This window comes from Pholcus phalangioides, unplaced genomic scaffold (genome assembly GCF_987345545.1).
Source record: "Pholcus phalangioides strain wild (caught in Gottingen) unplaced genomic scaffold, Ppha-v1.0 ptg000007l_1, whole genome shotgun sequence".
NCBI classification, from domain to species: Eukaryota; Metazoa; Arthropoda; class Arachnida; order Araneae; family Pholcidae; genus Pholcus; species Pholcus phalangioides.
In genome coordinates, this window is record NW_028301600.1 from 51,306,351 (window position 1) to 51,326,441 (window position 20,091).

General features: G+C 39.6%; 1 protein-coding gene across 1 annotated transcript in view; it reads right to left on the bottom strand.

Moving 5' to 3' along the window:
• The window catches only part of LOC149085456 (uncharacterized), a 130,780-nt gene that overhangs the window by 103,290 nt on the left and 7,399 nt on the right, over positions 1-20,091 (bottom strand). Inside the window, exons 3-4 of the mRNA XM_089233471.1 lie at positions 11,839-11,979; positions 9,773-9,955 (exon numbers count right to left, since the gene is read on the bottom strand). Coding sequence (XP_089089597.1) covers positions 9,773-9,955; positions 11,839-11,979 — 324 coding nt within the window. The remainder of the gene's footprint in view (positions 1-9,772; positions 9,956-11,838; positions 11,980-20,091) is intronic.

The window sequence follows — 20,091 nt, forward strand, 5'->3', positions numbered from 1 at the left end:
ATTTTTATTCACATTCTGTATGTTTTTGTGAACACTTTAGTGAAAATTTCACTTGAATATATTGAAAATTGAAAAAAGTTATGATTTATTTTCTCAAACAATGCTGCTTAAAAATTGAGCCTCGGAAAAGTCATCTGCATCATTTTTTGATAAATTTCAACATTTTTTTCCTCAAAAAGTTTTAGAGATATGCAAATAATATTTCACACAGTTAATAAGGATGGTAAAAGCAACAAAAGAAAAAAAAATCATCAAAATCTGAGACTGTGTTTTATTTTGGCATTTTGCCGGGTGATTTGAAATGGAATGATCCTAATACTGATTCCAAGATTGGTCATTGGCTATGTTCATCCATTGGCTATGTTCATCAAATGTTGGAGTCTGGAAGACATTAGAAGACTGGTCAAACAGAATGACTAATACTGTCTATCTTCCAACCTAAGTCAAAGGTGCCGCCTTCCTTCCTGATCCTTCATTCCGTCCAGAGTTGCCAGATTGACAGTTTTCCTGCCAAATTGGGTAGGGCTGATTTGAAAACATTTCACAGGTGGCGGTTTTTCGGGAGGCTTTCACCAACAGTCTTGGTGGCAAATTTCTCTCCCTTTTTCTTTTTTTTCTTTGCTTGAGAGTACAGAAATTTTTCTTTTCATTCACTTCAGTCCTCACCAAAATTGCATAACAGTTTTTAACTAATAAAACTATTTGGAAAATATATAAATGTTTTATAGGATAAAGCTCTCTATTGAGTGTTTTCTTCTTGACAAGGGGACAGATCTGTAAAAGAAATCACGGCTCCCCCGCAAGAGTTGAGCTGATAGGTGTCCAGCCTGGGACAAATGTTTTTCACACTATAAATTCACTATCCAGGGCAAATGAAAAATCTTGTCCAGGGCCCACCAAAGATCTCAGACTAGGGATCCTGCTGTTTGATGCAGGGGCCATGAAAGAAACAGACGTGAAGCATTTGAGCAGGAAAAAAAAATATGTTTGGAAAGAGTGTGACTAAACACTACTTTTTAGGATCTAGTAGAACCCCTGCAACATAGAGGGGGCAATGCTTCTTTAACACGTGGGCTCCCATTCAAATGAAATCTGGCCAAAATTTTTGATTGCAAGCATATGCAAATTGAAAGGTACAAATTTATTGTCAAGTGGGGTGGGGGGGGGGGAGAGCTTGGATAAATCCCTTTTCCCATGGTCCATGATGCTCTTATGATCATCCAGAGTGAAGATAAGGGCAATCTCAACAGGACCAGCGGGGGCGCTACCTAACCTGAAGGCATGCCCCCAACATCCTGTTGCAGGGCCTCTAGGCTAGGATCTTTGGCGGGCTCTTTATAGGGAATTCGTAGTGTGAAAAAGCAAAAAATGATGAGCCACCCCAGGCAGTAGCATGCCTTCTCGAGGCAGGCTTTTTCCCTCAGGCTGCCTTGAAAGGGTTATGCTCAGCAAAAAAAAAGGGGTTTGTCCCTCCCTCCTTTCCTTTTGTATATTATTTCAAACAAAACTTAAAATTTCTAAGAAATATGCAAAATAGTGTAGATATTTTTGTGGGGTTTGTTCCCATTCAGCCTGGGGTTCCATGTTCCTGGTTGTCCCAGCCAAGTTATGGGCCTGTGTAAGCTCCACCATTGTTGAGGGTCATACCTGAAGCTGCTTACCAACCAATTCACTCTTTGAATTCATTGTACTAAATTTCATTAGCACGTGGTCCCCTATGCACTTAATTAATACGGCCCCAAAAGCAGAATGTTTTGCAATTTTTGGAACGAGCCCTCGGCTGACTGGAAATGTTCTGTGGTAAAAATCACAAATAATAGCGTTTTCTACACTTTTCTTAAAATTCTTCTAGATTGTTCTGCACAGTAGCACTGATTATTCTACGACATACCTCACAGGTTTTGGCATATTCTGCTTTGGGAAATACAGCCTTAACATTAAAAGGGTCCTTGCATGGGGGGGGGGGGCACAGGATGGTTAGTACTTCCCTGCGAGACAAATATATGTATTATTTTGTAAATTAAACAAAAGTGGCTTAGTTTTTGTGATTAAAAATGTATCACGTGCATAGTTACTAATCTTATCTTTCATTGTAAACCTTTTGAAATATTTCGTAGGTACCTATATATGATTTTTGAAGTAAATAACTTTTTGTAAAATTTTGCCCCTTAAAAACCACTTGTCTTGCGCACATGAGTTATATTCTACTTAGCTAATGCTTACTTTCTTTTGCTTAGTATAAATGTGTTATTAGAATGTGTGTGTGTGTGTAATGTTTATTTTCAATAAAAATACAGTATATTGACTTTGTAGTGGAATTTTTTTTTCGAAACGTATATTATGCCCTTCTAAAAAATAAAGAAATCCTGTCACCCCCCCCCCCCCACCACCTTTTGGCCAACCCATAAGACAGAGGTCTTCAACCTTTTTCTGGTCGTGAGCAGTGCCTGTACCCATCATCAAAAGAAGAGCACCTTGACGGCAAATTTGGCATACGCGAATGCATGTAATCAGGATTGAATGCAATTTGTACAAGTTGTTTTATTGAACGTTGATTAAGTGCTCGCGAACACGAAATCGGACACTGGCATAGAGCAAGCACTATGGGAGCTTCGGGGAGCACCGTGGTGCTCGCGAGCCTACAGGTTGAAGATGCCTGCCATAGGAAATAGGATCTAGCATGGAATCTATCTGGTCCGTTTTCCCAAGGGTGGTATAGTCTAATTTTCGAAACACTAGCTTTGACATTCTGTGAACCGGTTTGGAGCGACGCAAGGCGTTTTACATGCCCCTTTACTGCTACTAATTTTTCAAATCAATTTATGCATGCAGCACAGAGTACCGGAAACGCGGTTAATCGAGGTCCAATGTATAAAATCCCGCTAATCCGAACTAATTGGGACTGAGACCTGTTCGGATTAGCGAAAAATTCGGATTATCATGTTTGTCTTTTAAGCATGGCTTTTTTGAAACTGTAACAATAGTAAATATCTCTACTGGTGGGATAAGAGTTTAAAGACCGATAATACGTTTAAAAATGTCCGAAACAGATGGGGAGAGGGTGAAATTAAAGTGATTGTTTTACCTTCCAATGTTATGTCTTTGCTTCAGCCAATGGACCAAGGGGCCTTGTAATACATCAAACAGGCGTGCAAGAAAATGTTGCTTCGATATCTCATTGAAGATGAGAATGAGTCCCTTTCACGCTCCAAAAAATGAAAAGAAAAAATGTCATATGTGAAATATGTCATTGACTGGGCTGCAGAGGCATGGCCAAGACTTGCTTTCGACCATAATAAAAAAAAACAGGAATCGCCGAAATCCTCCAGCTTTTTCGTCTCCGAAGTTTCAACTGGCAATGACTCTCTCATGGTCAACAGCAAAGCCGCTTGTAAGTTAAATGCAGCTTTGGTCAACAGCGATGGGTCAGATCAGTGGTGCGCAAACCGTGGGTCGCGACCCCCGATGAACTGGGAGGGGGGTCACGAGAGATTCTCCGAAATGGAAACTTCCAAATAAGAAATTAATTTTTATTTAAAAATTTGTCAAAATTAAGAATGTCTTTATTCAGCTGAGCTAATTACCGTGTATTTGCAGTGCGCAATGTAGTTTTATCAAATTCTACTTGTACACAATAATAATCAATACATCGCCTCCGTCATGCCAGAACCAAGAATGTGCAATGAAAAAAGAACTTCGGAAATGACGTTAGAAGTTTATTCTACCCCCTATGTTACTCTGTGGAGGTTATTTTCCTAAAATGTTTTGCAACATGTGTTTCAATCATGGGGGGGGGGGGGGTATATGGGGATAACACTTCCATAGTTTCAATAGGGATACATATTCGCGTTTCAGGCACAACTTGGGTAGCAAAACAAGGTATCCAAACAGCTGATTCGTTCGTGCTTCTGGCATGGGGCGGCAGGGCCGTCTTAAGAGCATCACGGGCCCCCGGGCCGCTAATTCGTTCGTGCTTCTGGCATGCGGCCGCAGGGCCGTCTTAAGAGCATCATGGGCCTCCGGGCCGCTAATTCGTTCGTGCTTCTGGCATGCGGCAGCAGGGCCGTCTTAAAAGCATCATGGGCCCCCGGCCCGCTAATTTCGCAAATGCACCGCTATTCCGCGATTTCAGCCAATTACGTCTCTTCTTGGTTTACGATAATTCCCACTACCTTAATATTGTAAGATCTGTCGTGCTTTCGGTCACAAGGTGGCTTCGTTATGTAATTACTGGAATGTATTCTGAAAGATTAACACTCTGTATGACAAACAAATTGTTCATTTCAATTCGCGTAAGGGAAGGATTAAAATTCCGTGGTTAATGGTAGCGAGTGATGAAGGTGATAATACGTTTCTAAAAAAAAAAAAAAAAAAATCCACTAATAGTATATGCTTTTGGTGATAAACAGTTTTAAGACCTTTTCCATCAACCGAATCGGTGCAGGTGATAGCGTATCCGACTGTGAACCTGAAGACTACAGTTTCCGAAAGTTCTGTTTTTTATTCCACTCTCCAGAAAATGATTTAAACATTTTAATTCTCTTTTACTGATGCAATACATTTTACTATATTTTGCTGACTTTTAAAATACTAGTACTGTAAATCAGTTAAATATAAATATAACAAAAACATGCAGAAGAAATTAAGACCTATAATGTTATAAAAAACGTAGTCGACTTTTCTTTTCCAAAGTTCCGATTTTAAAATACACTGCTGGCCACCGTAAATGCAACACCCTGAAGGAAGCATGCAAATAATATGAAATTTACAACATGCATTAGCGGAGGTGAGATATGCAAATGATTAGAGTTTCAGCGCAGACGCACATCACGCGCGCCTGTGGCGCCACTTCAAAGCGCTATTTAAGGCTTGGAGATTTCGACGATTTGAAGTACGGCAATTGTGTTTTTCTTGTGGTTTTTTCAAAAAAACGATCAATTATGCCTTGTAGAAAACAGCGATCATCTTTTGATCAAGTATCCGAGTTCGACAGAGGAAGGATAGTGGCCTACCGAGATTGTGGATTATCTTTCAGGGAAATCGGTAGTCGTGTTGGACGAAACCAAACAACTGTAATGCGGATATGTGATCGTTGGATGCAGGAGGGTACGACGGACCGACGTGTTCGATCGCATCCACCTCAGTGCACCACTTCACGTGATGACAGGCGTATTGTGCGTATGGCAGTGAGGGATCGCTCAGCCACATCACGAACCATAGCACAGCACATTCAGTCTGTACCGCATCATCCAGTGACCGCGCGTACCATTCGACGCCGTTTACAGCAGAGTGGTCTGTCCGCAAGACGTCCATTGCTTCGTCTACCCTTGACGCAGAACCACAGACGTCTCCGCCGCCAATGGTGCGATGAAAGAAGGATGTGGACGGCACAATGGAATGAAATTGTCTTTACTGACGAGTCACGCTTCTGTCTGTAACACCACGATGGTCGGATTCGAGTCTGGAGACACCGTGGAGAGAGGATGCTGAACAGCTGCGTTATGCACCGCCACACTGGTCCTGCACCGGGTATTATGGTATGGGGCGGTATTGGATATCACTCTCGCACTCCTCTAGTACGCATTGCCGGTACTTTAAAAAGCCAGCGCTACATCTCCGAGGTGTTGGAGCCAGTTGTCCTTCCTTACCTTCAGGGCTTGCCCACAGCCATATTTCAACAGGATAATGCGCGACCACACGTGGCACGCATTGTCCAAAGGTTCTTCGTCAATCGCCAGATTGAATTGCTTCCCTGGCCAGCTCGCTCTCCGGATCTTTCGCCGATAGAAAACATGTGGTCCATGGTTGCTCAACGATTGACCCAGATTACATCCCCAGCTGCCACACCAGATCAACTTTGGCAACGCGTGGAAGCTGCTTGGTCTGCTGTACCCCAAGAACACATCCAAAGTCTTTGAATCAATGCCGAGGCGTGTGGCAGCGGTGATCTCCAACAATGGCGGCTACTCTGGCTACTGATTTTGGCAGGAACCACACTTCACAGAAGTCTATAAATTTAATCATTTGATGCTTGGTCAACATGTTATCTACAATATATTGTTGCGATATCTCTTGTCTTTCTTGGTGTTGCAATTTGGGTGGCCAGCAGTGTATTTTATAGTTGTTTACGACTAATTAACGTGCATAATATATATATTTTTTATACAATAATTTTTCTGTTTATTTTTAATCGATTTGCTATCAAAAAATGCATTGATAAATTTTACTAAAATTTGCAATGATTTTCGTGATCCGCCCTTTTGGCTGTTTGAATACAGTTTGTACCGAATTTATAATGTATTTATATTTTACCGAATCTTAAAACTCTCTTTGGTATATCAATTAATATTAATAATCAATTAAATATTATAACAAAAAATATGTAGAAAAAATTATTAAGACCAGGGCCGTAACTAGATGCTTGGTCACCCTGGGCAAGCGCGCATTTTGACGCCCCCTTGTAATGTTGAAGGAGAGGTTTCAGAGTGAAATTTGCGCCCCCCTCGGGTCTAGCGCCCGGGCCACGAGTCCCGCCTGCTCCCCCCCCTAGTTGCGGCCCTGATTAAGACCAATAATAATGTTCTAAAATATGTAATTCCTTTTAGCATATCTTTACTCTTCTGAAATTCTGATATTTAAATAGATGTTTAAATATAATAGATGTTTAAATATAAATTTTTTTTTTCGTACTATAATTTATCAGTTTATTTTTAGTCGATTTACTATCGAAAACTGCATTGATAAATTGTAGAAATTTTTTATTAAAATTTACAAGGATTTTCTATCACATTTTCACAAATTCGAAATCGTTTTAACTGTTTGAATATTCAAGTTTGCTTTCAATGTCTACAAATTCTTGGCAAATTCTCAAAAAATTCGACCACTTGCTATTTTTCTGAGGCCCTCTTCTCTTGAGGCCCCCAGGCGGTGCTCGGGTGGGCCCATGCGTTAAGACGCGGCGGACGATATCAAGTTAATGCTTTTACAGGGTGACTTAGAGAGAATCACCCGATTTCAAAATTGTATGTTTTGTAAAAATTAAAAATACAGAATAGAATGTGTTATATGTGAATATGCATGGGAAATGGGTCTACGTCTTATGAAAAATGTTCATTAATGGTCGATCTGAAGTATAGAACCATTTTGAAATCAGATGATTCTTAATCACCCTGTATACGAAAATCAAGGACCATACACCTGGCTACACTTCCATCTTGCATAAAAGGGACATGAAGTACATAGAAAAAAAGTAAATATTTATATGATATTAAAAAAAAATTGAATAACTTTGGAAGTCAATATCGCCTAGTTAAAATTGAAACAAGCGTTCCGGAAAGAGCTTTCGGGACAGCACGTTTACTGGCAAAAAATCGGAATATCCCGGAAAACCGGGACATTGGTCATCCCTAGTAGATGTCGCGCGGGACATATGGTCAAATTACCTAGGGGTCGCCGATAAATTTTTTTGTTCGAAAGGGGGTCGCGCTTCAAAAAGTTTGAGCACCAGTGGGTCAGATTATAAGGCGACTGGAATAAAGATAATATAAGCTATATCTAGTGGCTATAGATCAGATCAGTGGTTCTCAGAGTGCGCGTCATTTCTCCTACAAACGTCGAGGTGAGCGGCGATGATTGCCTATTCAGTGCTTTGCGCTGGTTCTTCATTAGACTATTCTGGGCAGGGTCGCAACTAGATGCTCGTTCAGCTGGAGCAAACACGCATTTTGGCACCCCCCTTGTAATGTTGAAGAAGAGGTAAAAGGATGAAATTTGCTCCCCCTGTAGTCCGGCACCCGGGGCATCAGATCTGCCTGCTCCCTCCCCCCCTAGTTGCAGCCCTGATCCTGGGGCATCGCGGATAAACGTTGTCTGTAGCAAAGGATCCACGGATGCAGTGGTGGATCTATGAAGGGGATCTTGACCCCCAAGCGAAATTTTCGGAACTTCGGTAAAACCGGGACATTTTTCAAAAAAGTCGGGACGAGGAAAAATAGAAAAACGGGACTGTGACGGAAATACGTGACTAAATGTGGGACATATGGTCACTTATTGTCGAGACTAAATTTTTTTTTTTTTAGCGATTTGTAATATCACCCCTCCCAACAGCGAGCTCTAGATCCGCCGCTGCACGGATGGCAAAAGTTTGAAAACCACTGGGTTAGATTGTGATGCTCTACCACCAGGACCGTAACTAGGGTGGGGTAATCGGGGCACTGCCCCTGGGCCCCGAGCCGAAAGTTCAGGAGGGGGAGGGGCAAGGAAAATTCTGCCCCGGTGCCCGAGAAGGCACACTACGGCCCTGTCCACCACCAAATACTCATTCAGAAGCTTTGGTAGTTCTTGAAACTGCCCATCCATACGTGAAGCAGCACGATAATGTAGCTTGTGCAGGTGCAGACATCATGTTTCTGAGATGATGACAACGAATTGCATCGTCCGCTAGGTAGATATAGCTTCTTCAAATGAAAACGAAACTGATGCTTTGTCATTCAAAGCATCATTATGTGTGATCCCCCGTATGTAAAATACGTATAATGTGTTACAACACAGCAGTGGTTCCCAAACTTTTTCAAACGCGACTCCCCCCTTTCGACCAAAACATTTAATGGACGCCTTATACATAGGCTGACTGTATATCGTGATTTTCCGGGATATTCCAATTTTTTTGCCAGTAGATGTAATGTTCCAAAAGCACTTTGTGGCACGCTTGTTTCGGTTTTAGTTAGGCGATGCATACACTCTTTTGCAAAAAAAAAAGAAGCACCCCTAAAAAAATAATCCAATCATGTCGAAATTTTGTATGTAAATTTGTTTATATCAAGTATGCAAATTATTAAATTTTCAAGGCCAATGAGTGTGTTAACTTTAGTCATAGCGCGTGTTTCTAGCATTGTATAAAACAGGTAACAATTGCACTTATCAATGTAGGTTAAGGTAACAGGTACTTATATCAATGGGGGAGGGAAAGAATGTTAGTTCAGGTGTCTACAAACTAGGAAAAGGTTTTTCTCATTTTTCGCATTCCTAGTAAAGGTGCCATTGAGAATATTCCATATTTTTATAAAGGGTGGTTGATGACATAACCATCAGTCAAACCCCCCTTCCTTCTTTGTCATCAAAAGTTAGCTAATCCGAAACCCCCCCCCCCCATCGATACTGACGTAATAATTGAATGGTCCCTTAGCCCGAAGTCTTCTGCCGTACACCGAATAAACGTCCGGCTCCGTGAAGGTATCCTCTGCTTTAACAAAAATTTTTCACAAAACGTAGAGACATCCTCCCCATTATTGACCGGAGAGAGGGTCGCGACCCACACTTTGAGAACCACTGCAATACAATATTTATGATCAGGGCCGGAACTTTGGGGGGGGGGGTGACAGTTTTAGGTGGGAATAAAGAACACCATTATAAAATTATCGAATCTTAAAAGTTGTGGGGTTGACAAAATCATGTTTGCCCTGGGCGGCAAAAATCCTAGTTACGACCCTGTTTATGAGTTTGTTTTATTCAGTTGCTGATTCTTGAACGTCGTCGTTTTTTTTGGTTTTTTTAAGAGCCGTTTGGATTAAGCGGTTTTTCGGATTAGCAGATTAGCAGGGTTCTATTGTATGTACATAGTTCATTCATAATGTATTATAGCTAATTGTATGATCATTATTTCTAATTTCAATTATAATTGTGCTGTATGAATAACTTTTCATTGCTGAATATCTTGTAATACAATTCTTCAAAAGCAGCTATTAAAAAATAAAGGAATGTAAAAGAAGCTTACCATCATATAGTGTAGGTACTTTGAATCGATAATACAGGAGCGCTGGAATGGTTTCTAATCCAAAATCCATTGCCAATGCCTCATCACTAGATTTCACCAGTGCTATTCCATTTTCGTCTGCTTCTGCATCAATTTCTTCGAGGTCCCGAAGAACACTTTCGCTTTCAGAGCAATTGAACTTATCTATAGGTAATATGGAGAAGTGCCGTAAACAGGACGCATACAGGGTGTTTTACGAACAACTGTCCGAAAACAGTGAAAATTTTAAGGTTGATTCTAAAACAAAAGTAAAATATGAAAAATGATTAGCGAAAAAAAGAAAAATTTGTCTCTACAGGGGTTCGCAAAGTTTTTCCACCCGCGGCACTCTAGAGCAGTTTAACAAAGAATCTCTTCGAAAAACTTAGGGCAGACGCTCCGCGGTGCCCCTAACAAAAGTTGGCATCGCACAGTTTGAAAATCCCCAGGTCTATGATGTATCCTTTCCCACAAGGGCGTAGTGAGGAATGTGAGAAAATGACCGAAAAATGGAAAAAGATGGCCAAATCCATTGTTCTGTCACTTTGGCAACCCCCCCCCCCGAAATGAAAGTGGTCCCCCCCCCCGAACGAAATTTCTGGCTACGCCCCTGCTTTCCCATGAAACGAAAATTAGGAGATATTTTAAAAAATCAGAATTTTCTACTTTACTATCTCCGGATCAAACAACGGCCAGTTCGAAAAATTATTGCTTTTCTCTATTATACCAAAAGAAATTGGACACGCAGCATTCGGATGGAAAGTGGTTGAGATATGGATGATTGAAAGTCTTGATTTCTGCAAATATTTGCGTGTTAAAATGACTAAGTTAAAAAAACGAAACAAAAAAACTGCGGGTATGGTCGTAAAAATGGAGGCAAGACAAAGAATTTTAATCATCGATATCTCAGCAAATTTTCATTTAAATATTACGGGGCAAATCGTTTTCGGAATAATAGGGAATGTACGAATTAAATTTAGTAAAATTAGTGGGGTACACCCTTTTTTGATTTGGATGACGTATAAAAAGTATAATTTTTATAATTCTCCATCAATTTTCATTTTATTGGTGTGGAACTATTACAGCTTAATTCTATTCTTTTATTTTCGCTGATCATTTCCATATTTTATTTATATTAAAACCAGTAGTAGAAGTTTTATTCTTTTCGGACAATCTTCCTGAAACACCCTGTATCATATATGTATCATGTTATGACATTGGCATTACATTTTGTAAGTGTATTTTTCTCTTTACATCTATCAAATAGCAATCAAATCGAAAGTTAAAACCTCACTCTTTTACCTCTCGAAAGTTTTGCAAGCCAATATGAATATTAGTAAAATATAAATTTATATAACATTTTTTTCTAATGCAAAAAATTAAGTGCTAAGACAAAACTGGTAAGCCAGCCTAACACTCAGTAACTCTACCACAGGCGCAGAACTGCAGAAATCCGATGTGTTCACAAACTCTATTGGTTTGCAGGAGTATTATGTAAGAAGTTTGTAACATGAATAGTTAACCACCTCAAGTACAAGTCCTCGCGTTCTCCGGAATTATAAGAGATATAAAAAATCCCCCACTAGATTCTCCACTCTGAAGAATTTCTCTAAAAATGATTCCTTTTCTCGATTTAATCGGTAGTAAATTGCCCTATATGATAATATGACCGGAGTAAGTCCACACACACACACACTGTAAAGAAAGAAAATTTTCTCTCGGATGCTTGTTCAGGGCCCAACATTGAAATTCGATATTGTTTGACGCTTTGGCTTATCTCACTGATTGAAATGGTTCTTGTCTGTCGACATTGATCATGTGAATACAAGAATTTTCTGTGTATACACTGTGTGTTTGTATGCGGTGTGTGGATGTTTGTGACTCATTTAATTAAATTAAGATTTTATTCAGCCCATGACGGATTTTTTAACAATTTTTTTGATCAGTTGCTAGTTGGTTGAACAATTGGATACAGTTTTTTGAATCAATAATTCAAGTTTGAATCTTTTGCAAAAATTTTAAAAATATTCTAATTAATGAGTATTTACGGAAGATGACAGCAACAAAGTCGGTCTCTTCAATAAGATTGTACAGAAATTTTGCATTCACTTCCTCAATTACCCCTGGAAGCTCCATTGCTTCAAGATCGGTTAAGAATGCCAACACACTGTCCTCATTCATCAGGTCCCCTGAAGGAAAAGAATAAACCTTATAAATAATTTGATAATAAAAAGATTGCTTTTTTTCTAGTTACGAAAATATTATATAATTACAGCATAGTTATATTCAGTACATTACGTAATGATATAGATGAAAATTTTAGTTTTTGGTTATTTATCGGCAGAAAACAGTTTTGCTTTCATTATACAGGGTGTTTCAAAGTGTTTGTCCTTTGGACTATCCCTGCAACCCTTCACTTAAGCAGTATACTTCCAATTACGGGTGTCGGGAAAGGGGATATGATCGAAGCGTTTAAAATTTCCAACCGGATGGATAGGATGGAGGGCGCGGTAGCCCAGGTCGGTAAGATACTCGCCTAAAGTACCAAAGGATATTTAGAGGTATCGCGAGTTCGATACCCGGTTCGTCCTCGTCAGAAAACTTTCCTGACACAGGGGTACAACAAAAATGGCGACATGACCGCAGCAAAAATTGCTACCGCAGGGAGTCCCCCATCGAGGGGTTAGCGCACCAACCTCTCGACGAGTATAAAAAACAAGCCTGCCGTTCGGAATCGGCAATAAATTGTAGGTCCCGGTCTAATTAGCCCTCGTGTGCAGAAAATGACCGTGGTGCGACAAAAATGATCAAAGATCAAAGATAGGATGGAGCATGAGTTATTAATACACCGTCAATCAACTGCTTCGACAAGGGGACTCCAGTATCGTTTATTAAGGGACGATTCCAGGTTGTGGTGTCGCAGGGAGTTTTTCTTCGAATAGGGTTTATTTTTTATGGGCAGTGCAGTATAGTATAGTACAAACTATTAGTTTCTTTCTTTCGTGATACAGTATATGCTTTCTTTATTGGCTTGCTGCATTTTGGTCATATTTTACATCCATATTTTTTGTAGGCATCTTTTTTCAGCCACCTCGCTGGGCAATTTGCCCGTTGTGGCTTTTGTGTTTGTATTTATGTTTAATTACAAAGAGTTCTCAAATGACATGCGGTTTCTTAAAATGCCGTAATTTTTTGAGGGGTTCTGTAGATAAAAAAATAAAAAATGAACAAACTTTCTAAACACAGTCCCCGTACACTAAAACTTTCAATTAGTGAAATGAAGAACCGTAGAAAAATTTCATATTTTTAAACGCAATACTTATCGAGATATTAAAGGTGAAAAATTACAAAGTTTTGGTGACTTATCACTCATTGTGTTGGCATATTTGTATTGGCTTGAGAACCTTTATTTTTAGGAACAGTACACAAATGAAATGTCCTCAATTATTGATTATTTAGTTAATATTAGTTAATTTAGTTTGCTTAATATTATTTTACTGCGCATTTGACAGATAATACTTTTCATTGCTTACTGCTTCAGATACTTTTCATCCCCCCTCAGGCAAAATTATAATGCAATAATTATTCAATCTTTTTGAGAAACAACAAGTGAAATTAAAAAAAAAGTTTTCAGAAATCCTCTGCCAATGAAACACATAATGTATTATAAATGTCTCTTCTCGTCGCAGATAAAATCAAATTGCACGAAGCGTTGCTGGCTTCAACCACTGGTACGTACGGATCCAGAGAATGGGGGGGGGGGTGGAGGCGATCGTCCCCTTCAAAGAGCCAGATAATATGGGAAAAATTGGCCTGTCCCATAAAATACGGGGTGATTCAACGAACTTTCATAACGAATCGTCCCTCCCAACACATTGCCTTGGATCCGCACCTGACCACTGGTCACATAAGAAACGAAAATTAAAAGACCGTTTCGTTGTGAAAAAATTTGACTAGAAAGGAATATTATTATAAAAATTATTGAAGAATGAAAGAGTATTTTACTTTTTAAGAGTCACAATTAAATTTTTTACAGAACTTTTTTTCACTATGAATTCAATTCGTGTTTTCTCAAATTGCGAACTACACCCTCAATCATTGGCGATAAATGCTGAAAAATTTTGTCTAATATCTCCGTAAATATTGCATTGAAAAATAGGGATTTTTTTTGCATATGACTTTTTTGGAGCTTAATCTACAATTTCTCATTTGAAAGTTTTCGCACATGGGGACAGTATAGTTTTTTATCTATACGACACCTGAAAAAATTATGACATTTTCGGAAACCGCATGTCATTTGAATACTCTATGTAATTGGTCATTTGATCATTTTTGTCTCACCGTGGTCATTTTTTGCACACGAGGGCTAATTAGACCGGGACCTATAATTTATTATTGATTCTGAAAGGCAGCCTTTTTTTTAATACTCGCCAAGAGGTTGGTGCACTAACCCCTCGATGTGGGATTTTCTGCGGTAGCAATCTTTTTCTGTGGTCATGTCACCATTTCTGTTGACACCTGTGTCAGGAAGGTTTCTGACAAGAACGAACCGGGAATCGAACTCGCGATACTTCTAAACATCCTTTAGTACTTTAGGCGAGTATCTTATAGACCTGTGCTACCGCGAGTCTTTATGTAATTGGAAGTATATGTGCAAAGTCAACGGTTGCAAAGATATTTCTATGGACAAACAATTTGAAACACCCGTATTGTTTCAAGAGATAATGCGATTTCTTCATTAGTTAGGCCGGGATTACACTATAAAACAGGGGTTCTCAATCTTTTTCAACCGTGACTCAAAATTAACAGAAAGATCAGCTTCCCATGGGATTGTTTGGTTTTCGAAATTAGCGAAACCAGTGACACAATGAGCACATTCATAACTGGACTGTAATTGGACTCGTTCAACTCCTGTAGAAAGCTCCTGCGTATCAAGTTTGGAACGTCATCCATAGCTTAAGAATCCTTGGCTGTAAGTGGATTTGCTCGACCCATCTCGGAATCACGTGCAAATCAAGATTGGGTTGTGATCCATAACTCAGAAATCCATGGCTGTAAGTTTATCTGTACGACGAATCTCGAAATCCCTTGCGAATCAAGTTTCACTCGCAACCCATAGCTCGAGAATATTCGGCTGCACACAAATGAATTCGTACGACCCTTCTCGGAAGCCCCTGCGAATCAAGCTTGGGTCGTGGCCCATAGCTTGAGAGCCACTGGCTGTACTGAATTTGAACGACCCTTTTCAGGAACCCTTGCGAATAAAGTTTAGGTCGTGACCCCATAGCTGAAGAATTCTTCGCTGTAAATGTATTTTTGTGTCCCATCTCTCGAAAGTCTCTGCGAATCAAATTAATTGTGTCATGACCTATAGCTCAAAAATCCCTGGCTGTGAGTTCATTTATACCAGTGGTTCTCAACCTTTTAGGAACCGCGGCCCGGTGAATCAAATTGCTGTGAGTTTACGGCCCGGTCTGGAATAGTTTACTCGTTCAAACTATAATTAATAAACAACCAATTACATTTTGATTGTGAGCTGATTAATTAAAAACCCATTTAATCAATAAATTAATTAAACCCTTCTTTAATTGATTAATTAATTTAATCTATTTTAATTAATTAAAACCCGTTTATAATGAATTGAATTCATTACTTTCTTGCGGAGTGATGCAACATTTTTTTTCCGGTAATGTATTAATAACGTGCAGAAGTCAAAACATAAACGAAGCGTTTCATCAGCAACTGCAATAAACATCATCATTGCTTAAGCGCCGGAATCTGGGTACTGAGGCTGTTTGAGCGCCCCCAATATATTTTACGAGATGGCTGAGCCACCAATAATCAATATACAATGCAACGCTCCACTCACTCTCCTGCATAAGGGCTTGAGCCCGTATATACGGGACAAATGGCAACCTTCAGCCCCCTCAACGTTTTCTTCATTTCGGCGCTTCTACCTCATTAAAAAATTCAATTGATCACAAATCAATCGAGACGTCTTAATATTCAATTCTACAGACTAATTTCGCATAGTGTATAAAAATATGAAGTTTTCATTCATAGTGGGCAATGGAATTTTTTTGAGCTGACATCAACGCAGCACTTATTTATTAGCACTTTTTTAATAACTTATTAAAAATTAAAATATATTTTACAATCGAACTTTGCATTTGATCTTAGCTAGAAAGAAGGTAATGATATAAAAAAATCGTCTATATTGTAACTCACCATAAAAGTCCGCTGAAGAGCAGAAAATTGTTCATTTTTGGGCGAAACACTTCTCGGTATATTCAGGATAGATGCTTATGTTAAATTGTGTAACTTGATAAATTACAAAACTTTGATCGCGATTTTTCTACTCTAAAACTTGAACTTTTCTCTATTTTTTAACAAAAATTGAGATTTGTGAACCTATCCACACTCTGGGAAAGAAATCAAAACGAAAACTCTCGCAACGTAATTCACTGCGTTTTTGCAAAGAAAACAGTATTCGAGTTATCACCAGTAGTTATGTGCACCTTGATGACCGATTCAAAAACACACTATTTTCTGTATACAGATGGTGCTTCACTGATTAGTCTCTGAGATTTGCCACGCATATGTGAAATACTTCGTTCTTTTCTGAGAACACATACTAAATCGTAGAGGTTTTTACCACTGTCCATAAATAAACGGGTCCAATGGTCGATGGTGGTTTTCTATTGCCCGGAAATTTTCCTAATCACTCACAATTATTACCCTTTGAAGTTATGCAGCTTGGCGAGTAGCACGGATGTTTTTCCAGTCTCCAAGGAACGTGGGATGCCGAGTTTTCTCATGGCATTATTGTTTGTCTTCAGGACATTTTCTGTGGTGCCGACAATGGCAAACCGTGGACACGCAAATGACAGGGTCATCTGGTTGTCAACAGAGAGAGCCCTGAATCAGTAGGATATTTTCGGGGAAAGGGACGGAGAGTATGGAAAAACATTCCCCACCCCTGCTGTATTGTTTGGGTCTCATGAAGACGGATACTCAAAAATACGAAAAGAAAAAAAACACAATTAAAAATACTAGTTTCGAGGGGGAGGGAAGGACCAGAGACATGTTTCCTTTCCTTTGGGCCTTGCAACAAAACGAAGGATTTTCAGTGCGATAAGGGGAAAAGGAATCCTCCAAATTCTTATAATTTACAATTGCGGCTGGAAGTCTTTGATCTGGAACTCTAGGAGGGTTTTTCATCTTCTTTTGTATGATTTTTAGACTGAAAAACTAAAATAATATGTACCATAATAGTGAAATAAACCAATTAGTTATTCGTGAAAATACAATACTTCGAAAAATGAAAGGGTAATGAATATATTCTCGCGGCCCGGTATGATTTATGTCACGGCCCGGCGGTTGAGAAACACTGATTTATACCACCCATTTCAGAAGTCCATGCGAATCAAGTTTGGGCCAAGTTTGGTTCAACCCATAGCTCAACAGCCCCTGACTGTAAGTGGATTTGAACGACCCATCTCGGAAGTTCCTGCGACCCAAGTTTGGGTCACGACCCATAGGTTGAGAACCCCTGCCATAAAATTTTTATTGAAGTTCTTTTATAAAACTTGAAAAATGCAACCACAGCTCATCGGTTGTTAATCAATAGGCTCATTGGTTGTTTTTTTTCAAGTTAGTCAGATACGCATTTTCAAGACAAATTAATGTTTTTTTTTAAAACATTGATATGGTAACACAGGGATGCTATAATTTTCAACTACGAGCGGTTTACTTAAGATTTTGGATTTCTTTCCGTTTCATCGGTAATTTGTTATTTTTCTTTCAAATCTAAAAGTTTCAACTTTGACTCCCATCATTTAAGAAAAATCTTCACTTAAGATTTATATTGACGTTTTAACAAAGCATATTCAGCTAAGCGAAATAACAATGTCGACGTAACAAGAGAGTCGTGCAATAGAAAAGTCGCAAGCACAGGTGACCAAGTTGATGATCATCTGAATGATGATCATCTCGTCAGGACGTTGATCATCATCTCGTCCCATGATCATCAACTTGGGGACGAATTTTCTTCTAGTGATCATCGTGTCGTTAGTTTTGTATGCAACTTTTCTACTGGTAAAGAGGTTAGCATAAGATTGGTTTCTTTTTTTCGTAGAACCAACTTAGGACTATTGAGAGAAAAGTTGGTGGATATATTTTCCAAAACCAATTCGAATCAGTTGGCGTAGTAAACCAATTGGTGGAATTTTCGGGGGCAACTTTTCTTTGTTTAACGCGACGTCATACCTTTTGTTCTAAAACAAAACGTGTTTGTTCATCGCAACCCCTCTGGTTCACAAATAACGTGCGTAATCATTATCTTGAAAAGAAAAGGACATTTAGAGAATTAACCGCTTCGCTTACAAGCGATTAGCAAGAAATTCGGATGACCTCTGTTTGACGAATCGGCGATAAATATGGTAACCTTGTCCTAACCTAACCGCATATTAGGAAAAGGAAGGAAAGATAAAGTAGAAAAGTAATAAGAAAAACAAATGAATGGAAAACAGTATAATACATAAGTATAAGAGTACGGATCTCTATTATACTCTCTTATATCTCCCCCTCTCTTATCTGTAATACTTACAGATGATAGAGTAGGTGCGAAGCAGATTTCTCTTTTCGCCCTCACCTACGTGTTCTCGTTCGCTCTTAGATGTATATAGTACAAGGACACATCATGGAGGTAAAAGGAACTACTTTTTTTTTCGTAGGGTTGCAACAAAGCTTCACGGTGATGAGGAGAGAGGGAAGAAAACATAGAGAACTTTTTTTAATTTATTCCACTGGCGTTTGGACGAAATATTACGTCCCTGATCGTAAAGTGATTAAGGAAGCTTATATATGACCGCATAGAAAGGTAAAAGGAGAAAGTTGAAGAAAGCGATTAGAGATAGTAAGAAAGAAGTGGAATCAACACACACAGATTGGCAGATAATATTGGCACAGACCCAAAATCATTTTTTAGGTATGTTAAGAATCGACTCAGGTCCATTGTTGGTCCATTAGTTATCGAAGGATCTAGAGTAGAGGGCAACAAAAACTTGTAAGGTATTCAATGATTTTTTGGTATCAGAAAGTTTTCAACAAAGACGGGACTGTTTCAAGTAGGGGTGAACCTTGTATTGATAAAGAACTCAATGGAATTCAAGTTGATGATAGGAAAGTCCACCAGCTTCTTAGGGGAGGGATTTATCTGCTAGCAAAGCATCAGGACCGGATGACGTTTATTCAAGGGTCCTTAGGGGATGCGCTAATGTGCTGTTTTTACCAATTGCACGGATCTACAGGAGTAGTGTGTCTGAGGGTATCGCATCACGGAAATGGGGGAACTCACGTAGTTCCTATCTTTAAAGAGGGTAGTAAAGAAACCGTCTCAAATTATATCCAGTGAGTTTAACTAACTCCCTCTCAAAAATACTGAAAGTCCAGACATGGCCCAGGCTCTGTCCCATGGGGGATATAAGCACATTACCCCGAAGGGTTGGGCCACGCTAAAGAGAACTGAGTGCGGTGGGCGAGGCCATTAACCCCGAGCATCCCGGCCCAGCACTCCCAGTCCTCGGTCTTTACGATTGGGGCTTCGGGCCGTGAGGCTCGTGCACTCATGTCGTCATTGTAGAATACGGAACTTGCAGCTTCCCCCCTCCGTCCCGCGACAAGCCCAGGAGGGCCCAGAGACCCAAATACCAGTCGCTGGCGCCCCAGTCTACAACTCCCCGTGACCCGGTCCCGCATTTTTCAGGTCGCTTTGTTGTCAACTTGAATATATACATCAGTGTTTCCCAAAGTGGACAATAGTTGATCAAAAGATTCCCAAGGGGGCAATATCGCGCCTGGGGGGCGATTCAAAAGTCCAGGGGTGGTAGAAGCTTCGAATTTAGTATAGGATTCTATGGGTTGACTTGAGTTTTGGGCGATGAGAAAAAAATTTTGAAGAAGGGGCGATGGAACAAAAAGTTTGGAAAACTGTGATATACATCCGTCTTAGGACCTGCTGGAGAATCCATATTATATACATGTTGTTTTGTCAATTCGCGGCATCCACCTCTTCGGGGCGTATCTTCCATATTTACAAAATATCTGATCACTAAAACACGACACTGCCACATCGGGGCGTGGGTGCTACGAAATTGTTTCTGTTAAACAAAATGTGATCAGATGGGTGGGAGTAATCGAGAAGCTATCTATATTATTTCTATGGGCAGATATTTTAGTTGTTTAGTTACTTTTTTGCAGCTTATCATTTTTAGGTAGCTGTATTTACGCCTAGCCTACGA